This window comes from Pecten maximus, unplaced genomic scaffold, assembly GCF_902652985.1.
Source record: "Pecten maximus unplaced genomic scaffold, xPecMax1.1, whole genome shotgun sequence".
NCBI classification, from domain to species: Eukaryota; Metazoa; Mollusca; class Bivalvia; order Pectinida; family Pectinidae; genus Pecten; species Pecten maximus.
Window position 1 is genome coordinate 145424 of NW_022982795.1, and position 23006 is coordinate 168429.

Below are 23006 nucleotides of genomic sequence, written 5' to 3' on the forward strand. Positions count from 1 at the left end.
ACATTATAACCCCACAATGATAGCTTTAATTTGGTCAACTGAGGTATTAAGTACAGTTAAGATGGTGAAGTAAGCTTTTCTTAGCTTATAGAATACAAAGAAACCAAATGTCATTATATAAAACAACTGTATATAGTTAAATCTCTCACAAATACAAGAAACACATAGTTTACTACTTATTTGCAATCTCATCACCAAAATGCGCTGGGTTTTTTGTTCATTCTGGATTTGTTTGTCTATTAGAAAAATTTACCAATGTCTGCTCACTAACGCTATTTCAATGATTAAGTGTTCTTTTTGGATGCTTTTCTCCTCTTGATTAGCATAAAGCTCACTTTCTTTTTGATGTTATCCCTTGGTCTTTGGTGAATCAGGCCATCCTGAGAACAACTTTTCTTCATGGCGTTTTCAATTTCTTGCTGTCTGGGACAATAATCCTTTTCGAAGTTTTTCTTGAAGAGAGTCTTTAGTTCTTCCTCCTCTTTGAGAGACCAGCGCTTTCTCATCTCCATCTTCTTCCTCTTTTTTGGTTGTGGTGCTACAATGAACAAGAATTACACGTAATTATGTGTCTCACCTTCCTCGCTAACCTTAAGTCCAAATGGAATATAATAGTATGACAAAATGCATACAGAAAGATAGCATCAGTAAGTTTGCCAAGTTTCAAATTAACTACATATCAATAACACTATAACAAAATTCACATGTTTTTTGCATCAAAACAGCAGAACCTGCAAATAAATTTCCTCCAAATTTCAGTAAGGTGTTCAGTATGATGATTTCAGTAACTAAGCGGAGTTTCAATTCAATCGGTATCAGTAACACCAGAAAAAGTGGACTTTAACATAAATTCTCAAAAGTTCCATGTTTTAGCCCAAAATTTCCCAAAACCTGTTACATCATTTCTTTTAAAATGAGGTTAGTTATTTAGTATGATAATTTGAGTAATGTGACAGAGTTTCAATTCAATTGGATAACTATAACACTAGATTTTAATGCAAATGTTGATGCAGCCACCCCTGGAAAAACAGCACCTTAATCCCCCTTTCGTCGAGGACGAGATAAAAACAGAACTTAACCACAAGACAATGAGGTCTAAAATTGCTGATCTAAGAGACTACTTCGACAATGTGGTCTATGGTGATCTTTAGTGTACCTACTGCAATACAAAATATATCCATTGCTACAGCCTCTTTTTTTCCATCCTTTTCAAGAAATTGTACATAAGAAAACTGCCCTTCCTTTGACTTTTAAGAGGATCGTGTTGGTGTTCAAACATACCGGTAATATCTTCATCACTTAGGTCTTGTAAATCTGGAATGAAATCTTCCTCGATTTCTGTTCTTTGAGAGACAATTTCATCGTGATCATCATCTTCAGCTGCTTCAGGTGCGGAAGGAATTATGTCTAAAAATGATCAAAATTTAATTAGTCAAAAAAGTTACTAACATACAAGTATACCTAGATGTACATTTTGAACTTTAAATGCATTAGTGTTGTAACAAACATATTTCTTCAGTAATATAAGGAGGGTAAAAGTCAACGAGAAAAATTTAAGAAAAGAGCAGTATCAAATACAACTTATCTGAGCAATTTCAGAACAAATACATGTGTATGTTAGTTAAATGCTAAGTGAAACACAAAGCTTGCACGTCTAATTTAAAGCTATCAAACCTTTTCAACATGGCAAGTATAACATTTTTATGACTTTTCTTTATTGAATACATTGTACTACTTAATGATTGTAAATACTTTTAAAGTATGTTCATGCTGTCGAGATGACCAGTGTTCTTTATCGGAAATAAATTGTAAAATTACATTATCTTGCGAGTTATTATTATTCAGGAGTGAATCATGGTCACTGGAAAATTTGTTGTTGATAATGCTACAAAAACAAATTTTAATTACTAAGTAATGTTGTGCTTTATATAACTGATAATAAATTTTCTTTTAAAATTAAAACAAATAAATAAAAAGTTCAGTTAGTTGCTCGACTTATTGATATTTCTTTGTTTTTTTAGTGTTTTTTTTTTTGGGGGGGGGGGGGGGGGGGGCAGACTCTGCATTATGTAGACGGCAAGACAAGGAAAATTTTCATAAATTGCATTTGTTGAAACGTTGTATATAGCAACAAATTACCATCCAGCTGAATGTCCTTCAGTTTCTTGCCAACATATTTTGAGACAACACCAAAATCTTGGATCAGAAGCAACTTTGCCACTTCGGTCCTTTCAATCAAATCAGATGTTTGTCGGTAGTGGTTCATGTGAACATCCATGGAGTGTCCCAAATGTTGGACAATCCAGCTTCTTTCTGCTTCATTGGTGTCCAGAGCCTGAATTGAAAAGTGCAATCATTTTTCATTGTGTAAAATAATGATATCTGTTTAGGTTTCACAACTAGCTCTAATTTTTATCCCAATTGCCTTCCAAACCAAATTTTTTTTATGGCTTCACAACCAATAACTGGTGTCCCTATGAAATACTCACTTCTGTCAAGGCATGAAGAACATTTACCTGTTTATTATGATCATAAAGCATTAAAATTTCCCTGCAAGCCTTTAGTGTAGTCATGTGTATTATCTGACCAGTTAATCGGATATCTTATACTTCAAGCATTGTATTCAATATTTGAGCTGTATTCTTCGTACCACACAAGAGCAAAATTCAGATGTTTATATTTAATTTTTTGCTAATATAAACTTAAACAGTCTTGACTTTACCTGCACCATTGTTGCCATGTATTTACGCATATTGCTGGTTCTGACTAAGTTTGGATTGGTCAGTCCAGCCTCCTTCGTCAATGTATAAATGGCATCATATCCTCTGAATACACCAGCCACTACAAGTAAAAGAGAAAAATGTTTCCTCTTTCTACAAGTTTGCCTTGATTGAAGTACTCAAATTATTACATTGAACATATAGATAACATTGAAAGCAATTTCTCTAAGAAAACCACCCAATAATTACCATTCAATAGATAGCCCAATGAAACTAAGCAAAATTGTATGTTTCATACAACTATATAAAATATTGTTGGCACTATGATAGCTATCATTTAAACTATTGAAATACTGCAAGTTGTTGAAAACTTAAAAAGAGAGTGCATATTCAAATGAGAACACTCATCATGTTTCCCTTTTTTCTCGGTGTAAAAAAAAGACAAGATTTAATTTGGGGTTTCAAAAAAGAAACCCCTCTTGCCATTTCAATGGTGCCCTTTTTCCTGACAGCAAAATGTTCCATGAGAAAGTTAATATTCTTTCAAATGAATATCAATTAGCAATGCTCTATTGATTTCAAAAACTTACTACGATTTGCAAATAGGTATGGGTTATCAGCAGAGATTTGACATGCTTTTCTCACTTCACCACTGGCTATATAAGTCAATACAGCACGGACATCTTCAGGTAAAATCACAGGCACACACCTTCCAACCTGTTAATAGAACACAGATTCAAATTAGAAAAAACCAATTCCAGAAACACAAAAAACTGTTAACTTTGCAAAAGAAATAAAATTTACCTGCAGGTACTTAGCTTTACAAATTAAAGCCAAACTTCATACATAAATCTAAAATAACACATCATTCATAAGCAAATGGAGATTTCCTTTATAAGAAATTATTGGTTTAAAGAAAAGCATACCTTTCCTCTGATTTCTACAACTTCTTGGGTCTCCAGGAGATGTTTTTCAAACGCTGTCATCTCCCCCATCATTTCTGTGGCAATTTCATCTATTCCACGTTTCCTCTTTTGGTAGGCATCCAAACTGTATCAAGAATATAATTATGTGTGTCAAATGCAAGAGTACAAATTACTGTATGCATGTTGAGTCATCTAGGAAGTAATGAACATCTTAAAGTAGATACATTGAATACTGCAAAAGTCAATACTAATATCATTACCATCGTAACATAAATTCTTACAAACAAATGATGACATTCACTCAGCCTAGATAAATCAAGAAGCAGGCTGGACATGAGGAAATATTTGTTTACTCAAGGAATTGTGGACAGTTGGAACTTGTCACAACATAAACACTGTTATATTTTTTTGTTTAAATATTATATTGACTATGATCTGAATTAGAGACAATTATGCCTGCATTCAGAATAAACTAAGTTAAATTAAATTAAAGAAAAGTTAAATACATTTACAAACCACATTGCCGAGGATTGAATCTTATGTTCAGTAAAAAGATTTTAAGTTATTTACCGTAAAGCTTGAACCTCATGACACCTTCTTCTATTGTAAAGGGTTGTTCTTGCCAAAACAAGTATTGCTGCTCTTCTATAGTTCTGGTAAGACATATCATTGAGGTCTAAACTGCTTATTTCTTTTTTCATGTGAACTGTAATCTTTTTTACATCATCTGGTTTTGGCAATGGGCATCGCCTGTTAAAATGTCTTTCATTGAGGAGCACACGTGCTAGCTTGGTTACTTTCAGTCCCCATTGCATGTTCATAAGCTTAAGGAAGTTTTCAGCCTCCTCCTTCTTTTTATTATCTCCATTGATAAGAGCATTTCCAAGTTTTGAGCTTGCAAGGCTTTTAATGTCATAGCCTAACTTGATTGCATTACTTGGAGAGGCTAGGTCTTCATCATCATCAGCGTCTTGTTTGGAGCATTGGAGGGCAGCCTTTGCAACACTTTCGAAGTATGAAGGTTGAAGGAAAAAGTTCAGATCTTTGTCCTTATTTCCTGTTATGTTGTTTAGGTGTATTAAGAGTTTAGCAGCAAGTCTCATCGCCTGTGATGCATAATATTTTCGCATAATTCGATTTCCCCTGTTCCGATCCATCCATTGATTACCCAGACTTATGATAAGAGGGTCACTTTGCGCTCTAAGTGACACATCATCTGCCTGCATACAGGTAAAAACTTCCTTTACAAGCACTTGAGATGCTTGGTCCGAAATCCTTCCAACAAGTGCATCACTTTGGACTCTCAACATTGTCTTGTTTGAAGGCTGAAAGTCATCAGATTTTTTGGGGCATACTTTCTGATGTTTTGTCATTGTTGAATTTTTTATCCATCCCACACAATTTGGACAAGGACCAAATTTTGTAACATCAAAATCTTTGTCTGTAGCACTTCTTCTAGCTAATATTATCTCTCCTTTCTTCTTTTCAAGAACTTTCATGTTATGTTTATGACAACCTTGCAGACGCAAAAGTTCAATCCTTCTCTTTCTTTCTTTTCTAATCTGCTGTTTTTCTTCTGTTTCCTCGTCTGGTTGCAACTGTGGTAAATCTTTCACGTCCTGCTCTTTGTTGTGAATCTTGGAGAGAATGTGGTGACTGAAATTTGTCTGCATTTTCCCACAAAATGGGCATGGATGATGCGAGTTATAAACTCTGTCGGACTTTTTTACTCTGCCAGTTTTTGTAATTTTGCTTTTTTCCACTAATTTGACGAATATTTTTGGGTGGCTTTTGTCGAGTGCAATGAACTCTGGGTCTCTGTCACTCTCTTCTCCATCAGAAGAATCGTTATCCATAGAATTTACAACATCGATGGGTAGAGGAGGAACCTGTATGTTTAGGGCAGGATATAAAGGATAATCAACTGACATACTTTCGTCGGAATCATTCACTTTTTCAGAGTCAGAGGCAAAGAGTTCTTTTTGTAGCAACTTTTGGCCTATTTTTGCTTGTGATTGAACACTTGAGTCTGAATCATTACTTTCTGGGAAATACTCTGAATGTGTTTCAGAAATATCCTGCTCATAAGATGAAGCCCCAACATCGGTGATCTCAGATTCAGATATATCCTCCACCCCAGACGCGTACGGAGCCTGTGTAATTTGGATGACCTCTGTCTCGTGATTGGGAGATGAAGCCCTAACATTGGTGATCTCAGATTCAGATATATCCTCCACCCCAAACGCGTACGGAGCCTGTGTAATTTGGATGACCTCTGTCTTGTGGTTGGGAGATGAAGCCCTAACATTAGTGATCTCAGATTCAGATATATCCTCCACCCCAGACGCGTACGGAGCCTGTGTAATTTGGATGACCTCTGTCTCGTGATTGGGAGATGAAGCCCTAACATTGGTGATCTCAGATTCAGATATATCCTCCACCCCAGACGCGTACGGAGCCTGTGTAATTTGGATGACCTCTGTCTCGTGATTGGGAGATGAAGCCCTAACATTAGTGATCTCAGATTCAGATATATCCTCCACCCCAAACGCGTACGGAGCCTGTGTAATTTGGATGACCTCTGTCTCGTGATTGGGAATGTTGACATCTTCTTCCCTTAGCGCCCAACTGATGTCTTCCAGAAATTGATTCAATGTTGCAGGCTTTCTTTTGAGCGCTTCTGAAAAACAGGAATTATACAGATACCCTAATGAATACAAAATCACATCATCATTTGCATTAGATAGCGTTCAATTTTAAGAGGATGTTAAGGAAGTCTAACCACTACTCGTTTTATTTTTCTGTACCTATATATATATCCTTTGTTCAATAAACATTTCAAAAACAAGTTAAAGGGAATCAAGCTTTCAGATTTCAAAAAATTATCAATAATGAACAATGATCAATATTGTCGGGAATCTGTTGACAAAATCTTTACCAATTGTTTACACCATTTAATTTAATCTTATATTGAAGTGTCTCAAAAGAGAAAGGCATTAAATCAATCATTGATTATTTTGAAAAATAATTAGTTGTCTACCAACTGCTTTAAATTTGCAATGCCAATACTTCCCACTTTTGTGGTTGTAACACATATTTATCACAGAATATATATACTCATGTCATAGTTTTGCTTAAAACACAAATAATATGACATATCAATCATAGCAATTCTGATTGGTTGTAAGATTCATTTGTTCTTATTTGCAATGTCATGTCTAGGATAATTACTTGACATCACTTACTTTTGCACTGGAAAAAACTGACAGTGATTTATATTGCAATGTTGTATGAAAATTGGTCCTTTTTTAAATGTATAATTATAAGTGCACGTATCTTACACTAGTTCAGATTTCATATGAGTTACATTTGTATTTTACTTTATAGCTTGCCAGTGGCTCGCTTGATTGCAAAATATTACGACGCCTTCTATAAGTCTTGTATGAAATGGAAACTCAAGTAAGATCCTATATGATATTCATTTCAACAGACAGCAAAAATGAAAGAAAACAAATTTAAACAACACTTTATGGCTTTTCACAATCAGATTAACAGATTCTGTATTACAATGGAATAAACATTCCTCTTCAATATTGAGATACATTGTAAGATACAAACATCATCTTACTTCCACTAGTACGCACGACATGTGATGAAATAAAAATTAAAGCTACTGAAATTTAATTTGAAACAATAGCAAAGTGTCTGACGTCTTGAGATCATTCTTTAGACAAAATCTGTAAACCTTATATGCCACTGTATATATATCTTACTGAAAATTAATTCTGTATGATTATATGCTGTAAAGTTGCATCTTTTAACATACATGTGCATCTGATTGTGACTTAACCATCAGAACTTTTTGAAACAGGCTTATGGAATACATGGTAGCACATGTACAGCTCTTCACAACTTTTTGTAACAAGAGGCACAAAAGGCATGTTTCACTCAGATATTAAAAGGAAACTTAAGAGTTGAGAGCAGTGTCTGAAGTACCTATTTGCTAAATAAGTAGCATTACACTTGGCCTCCTGGTTAATCAGAAGTTGTTGATTTTTTCTTTTCATGTTTGACCTCGAGCTCTCTGACCTTAAATGCAGGTTTATTTAAGGTAAGTTAATAGCGCTCTTTGTCGCAATACATCGATCCCAAGTACCTACTGGCCAATATCATTACCCTGGGCCTTACGTTTTTCAAAAAGTTGTTTAAAGTGAAAATTTGAAGATCACATCACTGTGGCATAAGCTCACTAGGGCAAGGAATGCTAAAAATGTACTGTCCAATTTACAAAAAAAGTTATTAAGCATCACACTGCATGTATTCCATAAGTATTTAACCTCAAAACTCAATAAAAACAAAGCTACTCTACCATAATTATAAGTATTGGAGATACCAACCAATACACTCAATGGGTACATAACGAAGCTTAAAGAAGACTTTCCGTAAAACTCTTCTTTTTAATTCTCAATCAATGCAGTTTTTTTCAATCATTTCATTTCATACGCTTTAATTTGTATCCATATATGCATCACATTATGTGAATATGTACCATTAGTCTGTTACAGTCCTTATTTTCAATTATTAGCAAGGTCCAACTATGTGTAGTAGATAATATTAGGTACATGTATAAAAAGATTAAACATGACAAATGTGGTGTTCAGCTAAAGTTTTTTTTACACCTGCTGCTGTCGCAGACATGTTGTTTTTTTTTTCTGTCTAAATAGGACATGAGTGTTGAAATTTTGATGGTTGGCATTTCCAATAAAATCGAAACTTTTACAAGAAACAATAGAACTTTAGTATGATGATATTTGTCAATGCCTGCCTTTTGACCAGTCAGCAATATTGGACAGTTCAAACCTCGTATTGACCTATCACCATGCTAAAACAGCATAATTTGGAAAAACAGCAATTTCATAATCAAAGAAATGTTATAATATGTCCATTACGTTGTCCTTTTTTCTTCCACATATCATGATTTTGAAAAGATTCCACTTTTCTTGTAGTCAATCTGTAAATCAAATACATGCTTTAACTCATAGTACCTTATACAAATATCATACAAGCAGTTAAACACACCTTGTAAATAAATGTTTCAAATACATGTAACAATTAATACATCTTTTGGTGAACTTTTCATACTTGCATTAAAAGGTCATGAAACATTTGTTTCATACATCATTCAGGCATTCCATTAACCATTTTTACAAAACCAACATATGTTTAAGAATAAGTTATCCAAAGGCTTGAGAGTGATGTTTTCATGTTCTCAAATCTATTGGATTTAGGCAAAGTATTTATTCATCACAAAGATTTATACAGATGTGGTGTCATAGAACATTCAAGATATGAAATGCAATAATTATGTTCAAGATAATCAACAAATTACTTGTTATTACTTACTCTATCAAACCTTTTCCCTTTATCCTGTCAATTTATACTTCAGGATATCAATATTTTCATACAAACAGAAAAAAACACAAGCTTGAAATTCCTCAGCAGAGAAGAAAGTTAAATAGTTCATACCACAGACAAATATCTCCAAAACATCAAAATCAAAGTCAGAGCAAAAACAACAAGCTTCTGAGAACTCCATGTCAGAAAAAAACCCGATGAAACCAATGGGAACACTATCATCAGCCATAATGTCTCCTTTCCTTACAAAAAAGTGTTCTTTGTTCTGCAGCAATTTATCTTTGGTTTTACCAAATAACTTTACCATCCACCACAGTGTTATGTTCCATTTTCAAGCCTCAATTTGAAAATGTGATGTCATTTCCTGTTTGATGCAAAATACACTGTGGGGTCAAAAGTCATCCCAGTGCAAATTAATATTTCTAAGCTAAAATTGAAATACAATTTGAATATTTGTGGGTTTTTTATGCATGTTAAAGAGGCTTGCCCGCAGAGAGATCAGAAAAATTGGCTAATAGAAAAAGATTTTTTTACACATGACAGATTGTTGGAATTGTTGAGTTTTTCATTTTATTTTCCTTATAAAACGCTGAAAAGTGATATTAAACCTCATTTTTTAAATATTATTTATTTAATCGCAACGCGCAAATAAGTCCCCGCCATAAAGTGGAGTCTAATTTGATTGACACATCAAAGAAACAAGCACGTGCACAGTGCCGCACAGTGATAACTTCAAAGGCAGCGGCGATTTACAAAGAAGATTTGCCATTATATTCCATACATTTCCCTCTCAGGTCGAGTTTTAAAACGTCTTTTAAATACATATTCTGTAATTGTTTTCAAGAAATAAAGTCGGAAAGCCTCTAATTTTGTCACATAGAAACGTGTACTGAAGTTTATTTAGTGATCGGAGATGTGCCGTTTACCGGTCCGTCTGCGGGTAAGCCTCTTTAAGGAGTTGAAGAAAATCTCTTTTACAATTATATATTTACACACCTATCATTTTGCAATATCATTATTTGTTAGAGTCACCAACAAAACCAAGCATAAAAATTCTCTTAATTCAGTCTAAAAGTAAACGATATATATATATGATGACACTTACGTTGCTTCGTCTGCTTTGCAGAAAACTGCATAATGGCCTTCTGATGGAATACCGACAACTCTAACAGGCCACATCATGCTTGCGGGTACCCCAGTTAACTGAGCCCACACAAACTGCCCGACTTTGACATCTCCATCTTGTCTTGTATAAACGCCATGTCTTTTCCGCTTTCCCATTGCTTAAAAAAGGAATACAACATACAGTAATCAATAATAAAATGGGGTTTAAAAATTTTGAAGTTTTAGTTTATCAAACCTAAATATAAACCTGCTTGCCCGGTATAGTACACGAAAATGTTAACATCACAGACTGAATTTGTTCAGTGAAATGCTTACCTTAAGAGATAAATTTAATAAAGTCAGCTGTCATTCACACTCAAATGGTATATTGTGCAGTATACACAAACTTGTTATTTCCTCTGCAATTTCTATGGAAAATGTTCCAAATCCAAATGCTGTACATACAGGTGTATGTTGCATCTTAGATACAAGTATGCAATCAATATTTGAAAGAAGAATCTTTGATCAAATGAATCGAAAATGTACTTTTACAAGTGGAAATATTTCAAACAACCCGTTCATTTTTTGAACGAGATCAACGTTAACATGGCAACTATTGTAAATCTCTGTTCCAGGAATTAAAAAGTATTGACCATCTCCTGAACATAAGAAATATCAAGACCACACCCAAAACATTTGGGACTAATATGAGCATAAGCACTGAAGATATGAAAACAGGGAACCAGTCCTCCATTTTGTTCAAACAGGAACTCACTTACATGTGCTTCCTGTTGTCTAATAGCTACTGTGGGGTTAAAACCTGGACTTGCTGTCTCTCCATGTTGAATTATAATTATGAAAAGGCGAGTTATAAGTACTCTTCATGTCTTTCTGTAGCAATAACTACTGGAGAATATATTGTTTAGAAATGTAACTTTTATAAGGTACTGGGTCATAAAGTACTAAAAGTATTTTAAAATTAATAATACTTGAAAAAAATAAATTCAAAAAAATAAAAATAAAAAGAAGTTCAAATAAAAAAAAATTCTTTTCAAATATCTGTTGTATCAAATAGTTGCACAAAATGCCATATCATTGTTCATTTGGGATATTTTTATTATTAAAGTTTAGTTTGACATGTATATCACTGAGCATATTCTTTTACTATAATGATCATTAACTTTGTTTTTAGCAAGCCTAATTTTACTATCATTATATAATAGAGCACTTCAGAGTAATTTCAAAAGATTTAAGAGAGTTGATTAATATTTTAATTAACTAGCAGATAATTTATATAGCTTACAATGTCATTGTGACCAGTGCAAGTCTATCCTTAGAGTTACCTCCCCTATTGGAATTCTTTTAGTGAAAGAAAATTTATTATTTATCATGAGAGATATATTGGTTTCATCTTGCTGAAAACAAATCATTGTAGGCTGGTTTTGGTGGGACTAAAAATATTTCAAACACTGTGCAAATGTTTTCAAAATATAACTAATTAAAACGTTAAGAAAATAGGGCAAATACATCGTTTTGGGCATACAAAGGCAGCATGTTTTTTGAGTAGGCAAATCTGAAGACGATCAACACTTTTTGACGTGGTAAATTGCAAAAAATATTATTGAATTGAATGTCTGCATAATGGGTTCACAAAAAGCATACAATAATTGACCGGTTCGTGGACTTTTAATCACGTCGGTGCGGTTTTATTTGTAAAACGTTGTCATAGAAAGCAGTTCTAAGAGTGATAAAAGGCTACCATGGCCAGTTGAAAGCGAAAATGCAAGATTAGCCGTAACTTAGGCATTTTTGATGTTGCATTAGACAAGGTAAACAAAACTTTGGATATATCAAAAGCATACTATTGACCGGACATGTACAACTTTTGAGTTGTTACCGTATATTTCTTGCAAGTTTCAGTTTCTACCGCGAGTCTTGACGCAAATTACATAATGATTTTACTTATGTAAATTTAGAAATAACATAACTGTTTGTCGGGTTTATCAATCAAGTTTCTTACTCTTTACCCTTATTTTCAACGAATATAATTACGATTTTTTTTTTCAAATTAAGCATACGATTGTAATACAATAATTTACTCGTCTATAATGAAACAGTTGAATTAGAAATATCATAATCATGTCCACAAGTACCTGTGATCAATATCGCCATTTTGTATTTTATCGACTGAAGAAGTAGGTCACGCAAATTGACATGTTTACATCTTTATCTAAGTGTTAAATTAGTTAAAATTATGCATGCACTCATTTCAAAGTATCCACAATATTATCGTAATAGTTTTAACTGTTTTTGCGAAGCGAAATTCATTAGGCCTAAGTATCCAGTGTTTTTTTAGATTCCCGACTCGAAATCAGTGATGCATGGGCGACTGACGTTTCCCTGAATCACAATAGTTTTGCTTCATGATAAAAAGATACTCAACAATTTCGAAATAAAGACAACTACATCACACTTAATGATTTTCAACATGAAAAAAGTAATGCAGAACCCCAAAGAGAACTCACCTTGCACAGGATGCTGCCCACAGGACTGCCGGAGACCGACCTTTTGCACTCGTCTCGGTTTTTATTTTTGCACTCGTCACGGTATAGTGTTGCACTCGTCACGGTATAAATTAGCGCATGCGCAATTGGAACGTAACCGCGGCGGGATGTCCGAATATGATTTTGCGGTGTTGTCCGTGTTATCCCATATGGACAAATCAGACCAATGACATTTTTACACTTGGACAAGTACTTGTGGGGTTAAGTGTCATTCACTATTTAAATGACCCCACAGGACCACTATAAGTCCATAAAACACATTTCTTGTGGGGTTAACCCCAGAATCCCAAAGTAACCCCACAAACACCAAAAATACTTACAAATAACCCCACAGGGCCCTCTCAGTAAGAGCGGACGGACAGACAGACAGACAGACAGAGGGTAAACCTATAGTCCCCCCATTTTTCAAACGGCAGGGGACTAATAACGACCATATAGACCGAAGGCCTGGTTGCCGGTAGGTAACGTCGTTTCAATCACCGTAGCATCAGCATACTAAGTGTCAATTAGCAGACTTATTTTGGCAGAAACTTTCCCAATTCTCATTTTGAAAGACAAAAACATGTCCACAAATACTCACTTTCTTAAACTAAATACTGTCATGTTAAAACTTAGAATTTAAGTATCAGTCCCCACCTACAAAGCACCCGAGTTGTAAGCCTATATAGTGATTACAACTGCTGGTACAGCCCTTTTTTTGTTTTTTGTTTTGTATCATTGTCTTTGTTGTAATCCAAAGGAAACATTTGAAATTTCATTCAGATATTATATTGTACTCTAGATATTTATCTTGACATTTTAGGTATTTTCTTTTGAAGTTTACTGCTGGAGAGAAAGCTTGATAGAAAGTGATATCATTGTGATAATTTGCATTTAATTGACCGAAATCTATCTTACAACATAATTTTCATAACATATCTAAGTAAATACTTTTATTTAGAGTGAACAGTGTGTTAAATAATTTCCAGAAATAATTAAAAATGATGTAATTTTGCAGCTATTTTTTGTAACTTGATGCTTATATAATTATCTTTCCAAACTTGAATAAAAAAGATCATTGGCTAAGCTTGAAATAAATTTTCCCCCTTTTTTTCAGTGAGGGAAGGAAGCTTAAGTGATCATGCAAGGAATTTATTTTCCAATAGCAAATTATCTCCCCTTAGTTTTTGTTTGCTAAATGTGTCGCGCCTGAAATGTGTTTTCCGGTCAAAAATGTCGCTCACGCACTTTCTCCCCCATGAGAATTTTAAAAAGTTGGCAAGTATTTACATGGTCTGTGCAAATTTTTTTAGTTATTTTGAAAAAAATAGTCACGCATACATCATATCTCAATTATTGATATTTCAAATATGTGTAATTTATATTTATGAATATTGAATAAATTGAACAAAATGTTGCTGGTCATAATCATCAAGTTCTGATGATTAATGTGCACGAGGTCGCAAAGTAAGTTATATGGTTACAATATATATATATATGAAAACGCAGCGTATACTTTTATTCTCGTTCCAGTTTGATTATAAATAATCTAAGAGGTATTTCATTCTTTTAAAATGGCATTTATTGGCTATTCATCCCTATTGATACCCGGTAGATCCGTTTCGGTTCCGTTTCGGTGATTCGTCGCACCCATTTCCCGGATACCATACCATTACCGTATACCAACAAAACTGTTCGGTCATATATACCCCAGTGAACACATCTCCCAATTATGACATTCCATTGACAGCCTAGCTAAACGAATGACTTTTTTTTTTTACTTTCGATTTTGGTTATGTTTCCATTGATAACACAATTTCTCGATAAAATGCCCTAAATCTGTAAATGTCTCTCGGCTATTGTCGGACTGAAATCAAGGACGTCTTTTGACTGTTATTAGGAGACAAATCTGTAATCCAGTACCAAATATACAAACACTTTAATCTCCCAACAGCTCGAATAGGGAAGTGGTAAAACTGGTCACGAACGGACCACGCTCGCCTCATATTTATTGATCATAAAAAACAAGTTATAAACAGGCAGTAGGATACATAACACTATGTATTAGTAACAAGACTAACAACACATTAAACTGACCTGGTGTTGTATTTACTTGGTGATCCTCTCCATCTGACAAAGTTTCCAAAGAAACTTTATATATATAGCCTCCGCTGAAACGATGTAGAGTGCTGAGCGCCATCGTCGACCGGTAGGACTTGAGTACATTGTGTGTACTACTCTTTATAAAACGGTTATATAAGCTATATACAGCAATACCGCATATACATTTAGCAAAAGAATTAACGGTAAATACTTTGTAACCCTTTGATGTCCAGCACAGCTCGGCGACTCTCAGAAGGCAAACGTTTCTGATTGGTTGACCAATCAGTGAAACACTACCAGTTCTAATACAAACGTTCGATTGACGTACAATGTACTTGCAGTTTTGCAAGTAGGCGGGGCTAAAATAGTCGGTCAAAATCTCTGAATCATTTTTTTTCAACATATCACAATCCCATTTTAAGAAGCGAGTAGCTTAAAGGTAATTTGATAATTTTTAATAATTTATTATCTTTGAAATCTCATCAACTGACCTTGTTATGTTGGTGTTTGCTCTACTCACTCCTGGTTCGACATCAACTGTTTGGAAAAATAAGGAATAAACAGTCAGTTTATATTTAGTTCAGTTCTACCTGTTTACAGAATTCTTAAAATTTTGTTGTAATTTCTTCTCGTTATGGAAATACACTTTTTACCACTTGGAAGTATCCTCTATACACAATGATTAAACAAGAACAAATATGCATCCGAACATATACAAATGTGGTGGTCAGTTACAAATGACCTCGCCTTTTCACCTGGCAGCTAGAGTTTGAATCACAGATTGGACATGAAATGGCTGGCTGTATTACAAGACCACATGAGGTTATCACCACCAATAAATTTAACATGAGTTCATTTGAGGTTTTTTAACCAATCTTACCTATACAATACAATACAATAATATTAATTTAAAGTCGCATGCACTTAAATGTATACAGACACCATTTGCTCCTAACAAAATGGTGATCAGTAAAAGATTCAAAATGTGACCATTACATTTGACCTGATCACTTTGATCTTTGCCACAGTGCTCCGATTAGTCCAGGGGTAATAATGTTTATGTTAAATAAGTGCTCGTGCTACAGCTCGGAGACATTCATGGTTTGTTTTTGAACAGTGATGTCACATCCATTGTATAACCATGATGAAACTATTGGGTAGGGGTGAAGGCTTTCGATTTTGTTTATAAATCTTCATCAGTGTTGAAGAGAGTGTACAGGTCACATTAGGTATATCATTGAATGTTTTATCATAACCAAGTTGGTGGGAGTATTTATTGATTCCTAAAGGGAATTTCATATTTAATAAAGTACAATGTATATGAGATGAGACTAACCTTCAGACAGTAGTGCTTTTATCTTGATTGAAGTCTCCTTAACAATCGCGGCTGAATTAACATCAACTTTGAGGAGTGCACCATAGAGTTTATCAAAGGAACCTTCCATAGGATCAATCTCTCCTCTTGCCCTCAGCTTCTCAAGTATGTCTCCAATATATGTAATGTCCTCACCATAGAGTTCATCAGGTAACAATCGGTCTAGTGCAATCAAAAGTCTCTGCCACATCAATTTCATATCTGGGTTGATGAGCTCACTCAGATGTAGCACCATATCAGAATATAATATTCTGATTTTGTACTGCTGATCAGCTTGGGACATCTGTTTGAATGAAAAAAGGTTTAGTTAGTTGAGGGCAGAGGGCATTTGTAGAAATGACAAACAGAGGGATTAGTGTTTGACTGACAGTCGAGGACAGCTGTAGGAATGACAAACAGAGGGATTAGTATTTGACTGTCAGTGGCGGACAGCTGTAGAAATGACAGAGGGATTAGTATTTGACTGTCAGCCGAGGACAGCTGTAGAAATGACAGAGGGATTAGATTAGTATTTGACTGTCAGCAGAGGACAGCTGTAGAAATGACAGAGGGATTAGTATTTGACTGTCAGCCGAGGACAGCTGACCCTCAAAATGTGTTTATGTCCAGAGTCAGAGAGGAAGTTTGTACCTAGTTTAGCCATATACATATGTATTTCATTTCAATAGAGGCACCCAAAATGCCTCTCTTGACTTCCATGTTAGAAAATAATACTCACCCTAGCTTTTTCGGCCATCCTTCTTTTCATTTTGGAGTTACTTGTAGGTACAGCTTTTCTGGAAAGAAAGTATTGAGGAGATATTGATCAATGGGATTACAAAGTGGTAACAAGGTAAAAGTGGAATAGTTATATCTACAGACCCGTGTACGTTCGCTGTTCTGTCTTAAACGCAAACGCTACTGAAATGCTACGGAAATGGTACGGTAATGCTACGGAAGTGCTACGGAAATGGTACGGTAATGCTACGGAAATGGTACGGTAATGCTACGGAAATGGTACGGAAATGGTACGGTAATGCTACGGAAGTGCTACGGTAATGCTACGGAAATGCTACGGTTGACGCTCACAAATAATCGACCGTTTCTGAATAAATTATCTGGTTCTGATAAAAAGCAGATCCTAGACGAAGCGAACTCGTAGAAACGACAGTGAAATGGTGTCTGGTGGAGTGAATGTTGTATCGGGAAGTGGAAGAACGTTTTATCAAACTGTACTACTATAGAAAACCTCAGTTTGCGAGAATTTGTACAACTTTTAGAAACCGGAAATATTAAGGTCATAATTTATTATTCTTGGCAACAAAAGACGATAACATTTAATTTTAAAATAAAATCACTCTCTACACTAGCGCTGCGGTCGCGTATGTTTTGTCTCTGTGTGTCCGAACTTTGTTGTTTTGTTTTTTATGTATTTATCTATATTTTCACTGCATTTATTCATTGCATTTGTACTGATAAACCGTAAGGTTTAAGTAATAAACTAATTGAATTGTAAATAATAATAATAATAATAATAATAATAATGGTTTTATTTGCACATTACAGGCCTCCAGCCCACAGTACCATTTCAATATACAATACATTTTTGACATCACATAAAATATATATACAATTGTAATATGATATAATTACATTTTTCAATGCTCAATATTTCATTTCATCTTGGAATTACACTGTACTTCAGTTAATTCATGCTATCTATAGACTATTCTGGTTTCACAAATGGATATTGACTTCTGTCTCTTAAAATGTCATATTAAGTTAAATGTTTGTTTTAATTGATCATGAGTAATTCCAGAATTAGTTATTTTACTGGCATAATGTCTGAGGACTATTATGTCATGGTTAATATTTCATATTTTACATCATTTGCCTTCTTAATAAAGATTGCAACATTTCTCAATATAAAGTTATCATCTGACCCGAGTAATTTCACCAAGTTACCTAGGGAAGGGTTTACATAGCACCAACGGGGAATGAATGCAACTCGTATATCCCTCAGTATTGGGCACTTCAACATAAAATGAAGTTCATCCTCCACCTCCTTAGAATTACAGATTTTGCACAGCCTCTCCTCACGTGGAATGCCTATTTTCCTACCTAGATCGATTTCTAGTCTGTGTGTGGAGCAGCGAAGATTGGCAAGGGCATACCTTAAGGTGAACGACATGTTACTTAAATATTGCTCTGTCATAATATATGGTTTGATTTTGCAGTAAAAATCACACTTTGACGAGTTATGAATGTATTCTGACCATTTTTGTAAATTGATGTCACAGAGTCGACGCCTGAACAACTCCATAAATGTCTTGACATCACCTACATATTGGAATTGCCACACTAATCCAAAACCATTGCTAAAAAGGAGGTGTTTGATTTTGGTGCACCATGTAGTTTTCCCATGTTGATCCAGGTTGTGGAGCATCATATAACATTGTTTAGGGAGACGATTTTGGTCCATTTTGAATAGACGCAATAAGTACTTAATAGGTTTACACATGTACTTCACACACAACTCGTGACGTCCACACTCTCCAATGGCTATATTATTATTGGTGTTGATACCAGTACATAGGATCCATTTACAGAATCTTTGATGGACAGCTTCTATGTCCTTTTGGTATTCAGTTCCCCATATTTCAGCTCCATAGAATAGGATCGGAGAAATCATGGAATCAAATAGTTTGAATGCCACCTTGGGATCTCTTCTACCAAGTTTCACGAGACAACTTTTTACCATATTTAATGCCTTGGAAGCTTGTTGGGCAAGCGTTTTACATGCTTTACTCCATTTCAGACGACACGAGAAGAGAAGCCCTAGATATTTATAGTAACTAACATTTGTGATGGTGTTACCATTATAAAACCACTTTTCAGATGCTGAGAGATGTCCACCATTTTTAAACACAATCACATTGGTTTTATCCAAGTTGACCTTCATATTCCACTTCTTGCAGTATTTTGCCAGAATGTCAAGTTTTCTCTGTAGACCAATAACCGTATCACTTATCAGTACTAAGTCATCTGCGAATAGCAGGTGGGTTAAGTTTCGGAACACATCTGATACACAGATCCCTGTACGATACTCAAATTCCTCATTTAGCATGTGTGAAAGTTCGTTAATATAAATGGCAAATAGTAGTGGACTTAAAATACATCCTTGCCTCACTCCAGAACTACAATCAAATGGATGTGATAACGAGCCGTCAGACAGTTTAACTTCAGCCTTAACATTCGAGTACATGTCATGTAGCACAGATAATATCCGTCCATGTAGATTGTTGTGTATCATTGCATAGAATAATTTATTTTGGTCGACACAGTCAAATGCTTTGGCAAAATCTACAAATGCACAATAAAACTTATTTCCTTTTTTAGAAAGGTATTTCTGTACTAAAGATTGTAGATTGAATATTTGGTCCACTGTTGAGTAACCTTTGCGGAAACCGGCCTGCTCTTCCGGTAGAATATTGTTCCTTGCTGTCCAGTTAGTTAGACGTGCACATACAATTTTTGTAAATATTTTACTCATCACTGATAATAATGATATTCCTCTGTAGTTGCCAGTGTTATTGACATCGCCTTTTTTAAATAACGGAATAATGATACCTGTGTACCAAGCTTTTGGGACTTTGCCATTACTAAGGATAAGATTGAAAAGTTTACAGAGTAATTTGCTCATACCTATATGTAGAGTTCTTTTGTAGAATTCTCCAGGAATGGCATCCTCACCGGGTGATTTACTGTTTTTCAGACTTCTGACTGCGGCCGTTACTTCACCATCCGTTATATTGTCATTAAGTGGTGAATTTAAGTTGGAGGCAACACACGTCTCACAGTGTTGATTATGCTCACATAGAAAGTCTGACACATTCGTGGTGAATTCATCTTCAACAGATTGACCTACTGGATTCAGAAGATCTTTAAAATAATTTCTCCAATCACTTGGGTTGATATTGTTAGTGACAAAGTTCCCTCGTTTGAGAATACACTTTATTTTATTCCAGAAAACACAAGAGTTTTTGTTACTTGCAGATGTTATAAGCTCACTTTCAAGTGTTGCATTGTAGTCTTTGCGTTTACTCTGGCACATAGATTGATATGATTTTTTGGCATTGATGTACTTTTCAAGAAATTCCGGACTATTAGTCTTTCGAAAGTCATTTAAAAGTGTACACTTTCTATGTTTTAATTCCTCACACTCTTTGTCGAACCACAAGGCATTTCGGACAGTAGGCTTAACCTTCGAACATTTCATTTTGGCTTTAGTACCCACATCCCAAAGTAATTCGGTGATTTCACAAGTCAGGGTATCTACATCTGTATCATTGCCTAGCAATACACTGTTAAACCTCTCTTTAAATTCATCGCTATTTACTTCTAATGAGAAGGTAACTGAATTTTCAGGTTTCCACTTAAATTTGTTGTATACAGTACTACCAGTGTCTGTAGATGGGTCATTATCTAGAGGACTGTCTGCAATTTTTATCTCAAAACATACAGGGAAGTGCTTAGAAATGTCACAAGACAATACATCTAATTTTTCAATATGCCTAAACAATGACCCATCCGCAAGCACATAATCTATCTGACTACCACTCGTGCCACTGATATATGTAAGATTTCCTTCGTTGTCAGGAGGGATTCTCCCATTTGCGATCAACATATTATGTACAGCACACATTTCAACTAGTTCATACCCAAAGTTATTTAGATGTGAGTCAGTATTGTTACGGATTGTACGCACATTTTGTGTGTCTGTATATGCATACTCTAGACCAGGAATATAGTCTGTATCATCATCAATAATAAAGTCTCTTAGGGTACCTGATCTGGCATTTAAGTCACCAGCTACTACAACATCATAACCACTAAATTCACTCTTCATATCGTTAATGGCAGTTTCAAGCATTGTTATACCACTATCACTTTGTTTATCATAATAGAACACTGAACCTTCAGGTGGTAAATAAACAAACCCAATAATAATGTTCGAAGTTGCACCAGTTCTGTTTAAGTCGGTCTTTAACCATATCATTTCATCATATTTCTCAGGCTTTATTTGCGTCTCAAATGGTTCAAGTTCGGATTTGATAAATACAGCCACACCTCCAGATGCTTTATTCAGATTAAGTTTTCTCATATTTTCAAAAGCAATACACCCCTTAAAGGCATTGTTAAGTTCCTTAGGTTTCTTTTGAAATGTTTCAGTGAATGCAAAGATATCTGTATCTTTTACCACTTCATTTAATTCATGAAAATGATGTTTGAGTTTATATAATAAACCTTCAATATTCCACACAATACATTTCAAACAGTTTTTATCCGAGTTAAAAGTAGCTGGTACTGCACTATTTACACACTGTGGACCTTGGCCTCCCCGCTATTTATCCTGCACATTTGACCGTTGTACTGGCACAATGTTGTCCGAATCCCTGCTGTACCTGTATAGTTTCCCATCAATCAATAGCTTGTCATAGCGCATTGCTACTTTAGATCCTTTCTCTCTGGCTTCTGCAAAGAACGGGCTCAACTTCCTCCTCTCCTCCTTTACTTGGAATGGGAAATCTTCATTAATTCTAATCTGACCATTTTTATCCAGTTTCGTTTTTGCTTTTAGGATCGTGAGTTTGTCGGAGAATTTGAGAAATTGAACACGAATGGGTCGGGGTCTACTTGCTTTACGACCAACACGTTGCACGTGGTCAAACTCTAGTCCCTCAACAACACTTTCACAGAGATCCATTTTATCAGCAAACAATGTTTTTACCTTCTGTTTCGTTTCTTCGAATGTTTCAAACCCGTCTTTTTCAGGAACACCAAACACCATAATATTGCGTCTTTTGGTTTCTTTTTCGAGTTCATATGTTTTTTGGGCAATATTATTTACTTCAGTGTTAAGTTCGTTTGTCTCTAGCTCTAAATTGTCTATTCTTTCGTCCAGTTTCCGCTCTACCTTTTCTATTTTGTCCCGTACCTCGAACAATCCATCACGAATCTCCGCCATGAAGCTGACCATTTCTGCTTTCATATCAAGAAGAGTTCTCATCACTTCAGACTCATCGGAGTTATTTCCCTTGTCTTGTTTTTCTGTGAAAGAAGCTAATCTAGTTTGTCTCATGTTGTCGTTCGTATTTTTTGCACCTGGAGCTGGGCCAGGATTAGTCTCAATACATCCAAACGTCACCAGCAGTAGAGCTGTCAGTATCACTAGTCTTGGGCTGGGCGAACTCACAGTGAAGCCTCCAATGGCGCCATTGGCGGTACATTTAGAATTGCGTTCACCCCCACAAAATGTTCCAATTCTGACTCTCCATGTTGTGACACTCACCCCCATGACTCGCTAAGTGATCTCCAATGCAAGAATCCCCTATAACATCCGACAAAAGTTCGATGGGTATGTCTAAAATTGTGTTTTCAGAGAAAAGTTACTGCGCTCGTTTTTGGAAAACGTCCATTGCACGTGGTGACGTCACCGGAAGTCCATTGAATTGTAAAACTTGTATCAAAGTGTTAATTGAGGTACAGGTAAACAGATCAAGATTTCTGAACACAGATTGACCAGGCTATAAATAGACCCCCTATAGGGCTAATTGTAAAAAGGAAAAACTGACCAGGTGTGGTGATGACTTATACACCTGAGCCCGATGACGCCTAATCAAGTGTATATCCATGGCCATCAGGTGAAGTTGATGGTGGTGGGGAGGGGGGATTAGTACCCATGGCAACAAGTTAGGGGGACAATTAAGTCAAGTACAATTGCATACATAGTCTGCGACGGAGGATCTGTATATAAAAAACAATCATGTAATACTTCATA

At 35.2% G+C, this 23006-nt stretch overlaps 1 protein-coding gene across 2 annotated transcripts; it reads right to left on the minus strand.

Moving 5' to 3' along the window:
• Nucleotides 1–273: 273 nt before the first annotated feature.
• On the minus strand, nucleotides 274–13089 carry LOC117320961. 2 transcript variants are annotated; one of them, XM_033875447.1, is made up of 10 exons: nucleotides 12691–13089; nucleotides 10167–10344; nucleotides 8596–8657; nucleotides 4217–6326; nucleotides 3647–3770; nucleotides 3311–3437; nucleotides 2723–2841; nucleotides 2140–2335; nucleotides 1282–1407; nucleotides 274–538 (listed from the first exon to the last, which is right to left on the minus strand). In XM_033875447.1, exons 2-10 carry the CDS (start codon nucleotides 10340–10342, stop codon nucleotides 285–287), a joined length of 3294 nt encoding a protein of 1097 aa, XP_033731338.1. In that variant the 5' UTR covers nucleotides 10343–10344; nucleotides 12691–13089; the 3' UTR covers nucleotides 274–284. The 2 variants fall into 2 exon arrangements, with proteins under 2 accessions (XP_033731338.1, XP_033731339.1); XM_033875448.1 differs by lacking the exons at nucleotides 8596–8657; nucleotides 12691–13089 and having other exon boundaries at nucleotides 10167–10317.
• Nucleotides 13090–23006: the final 9917 nt, after the last annotated feature.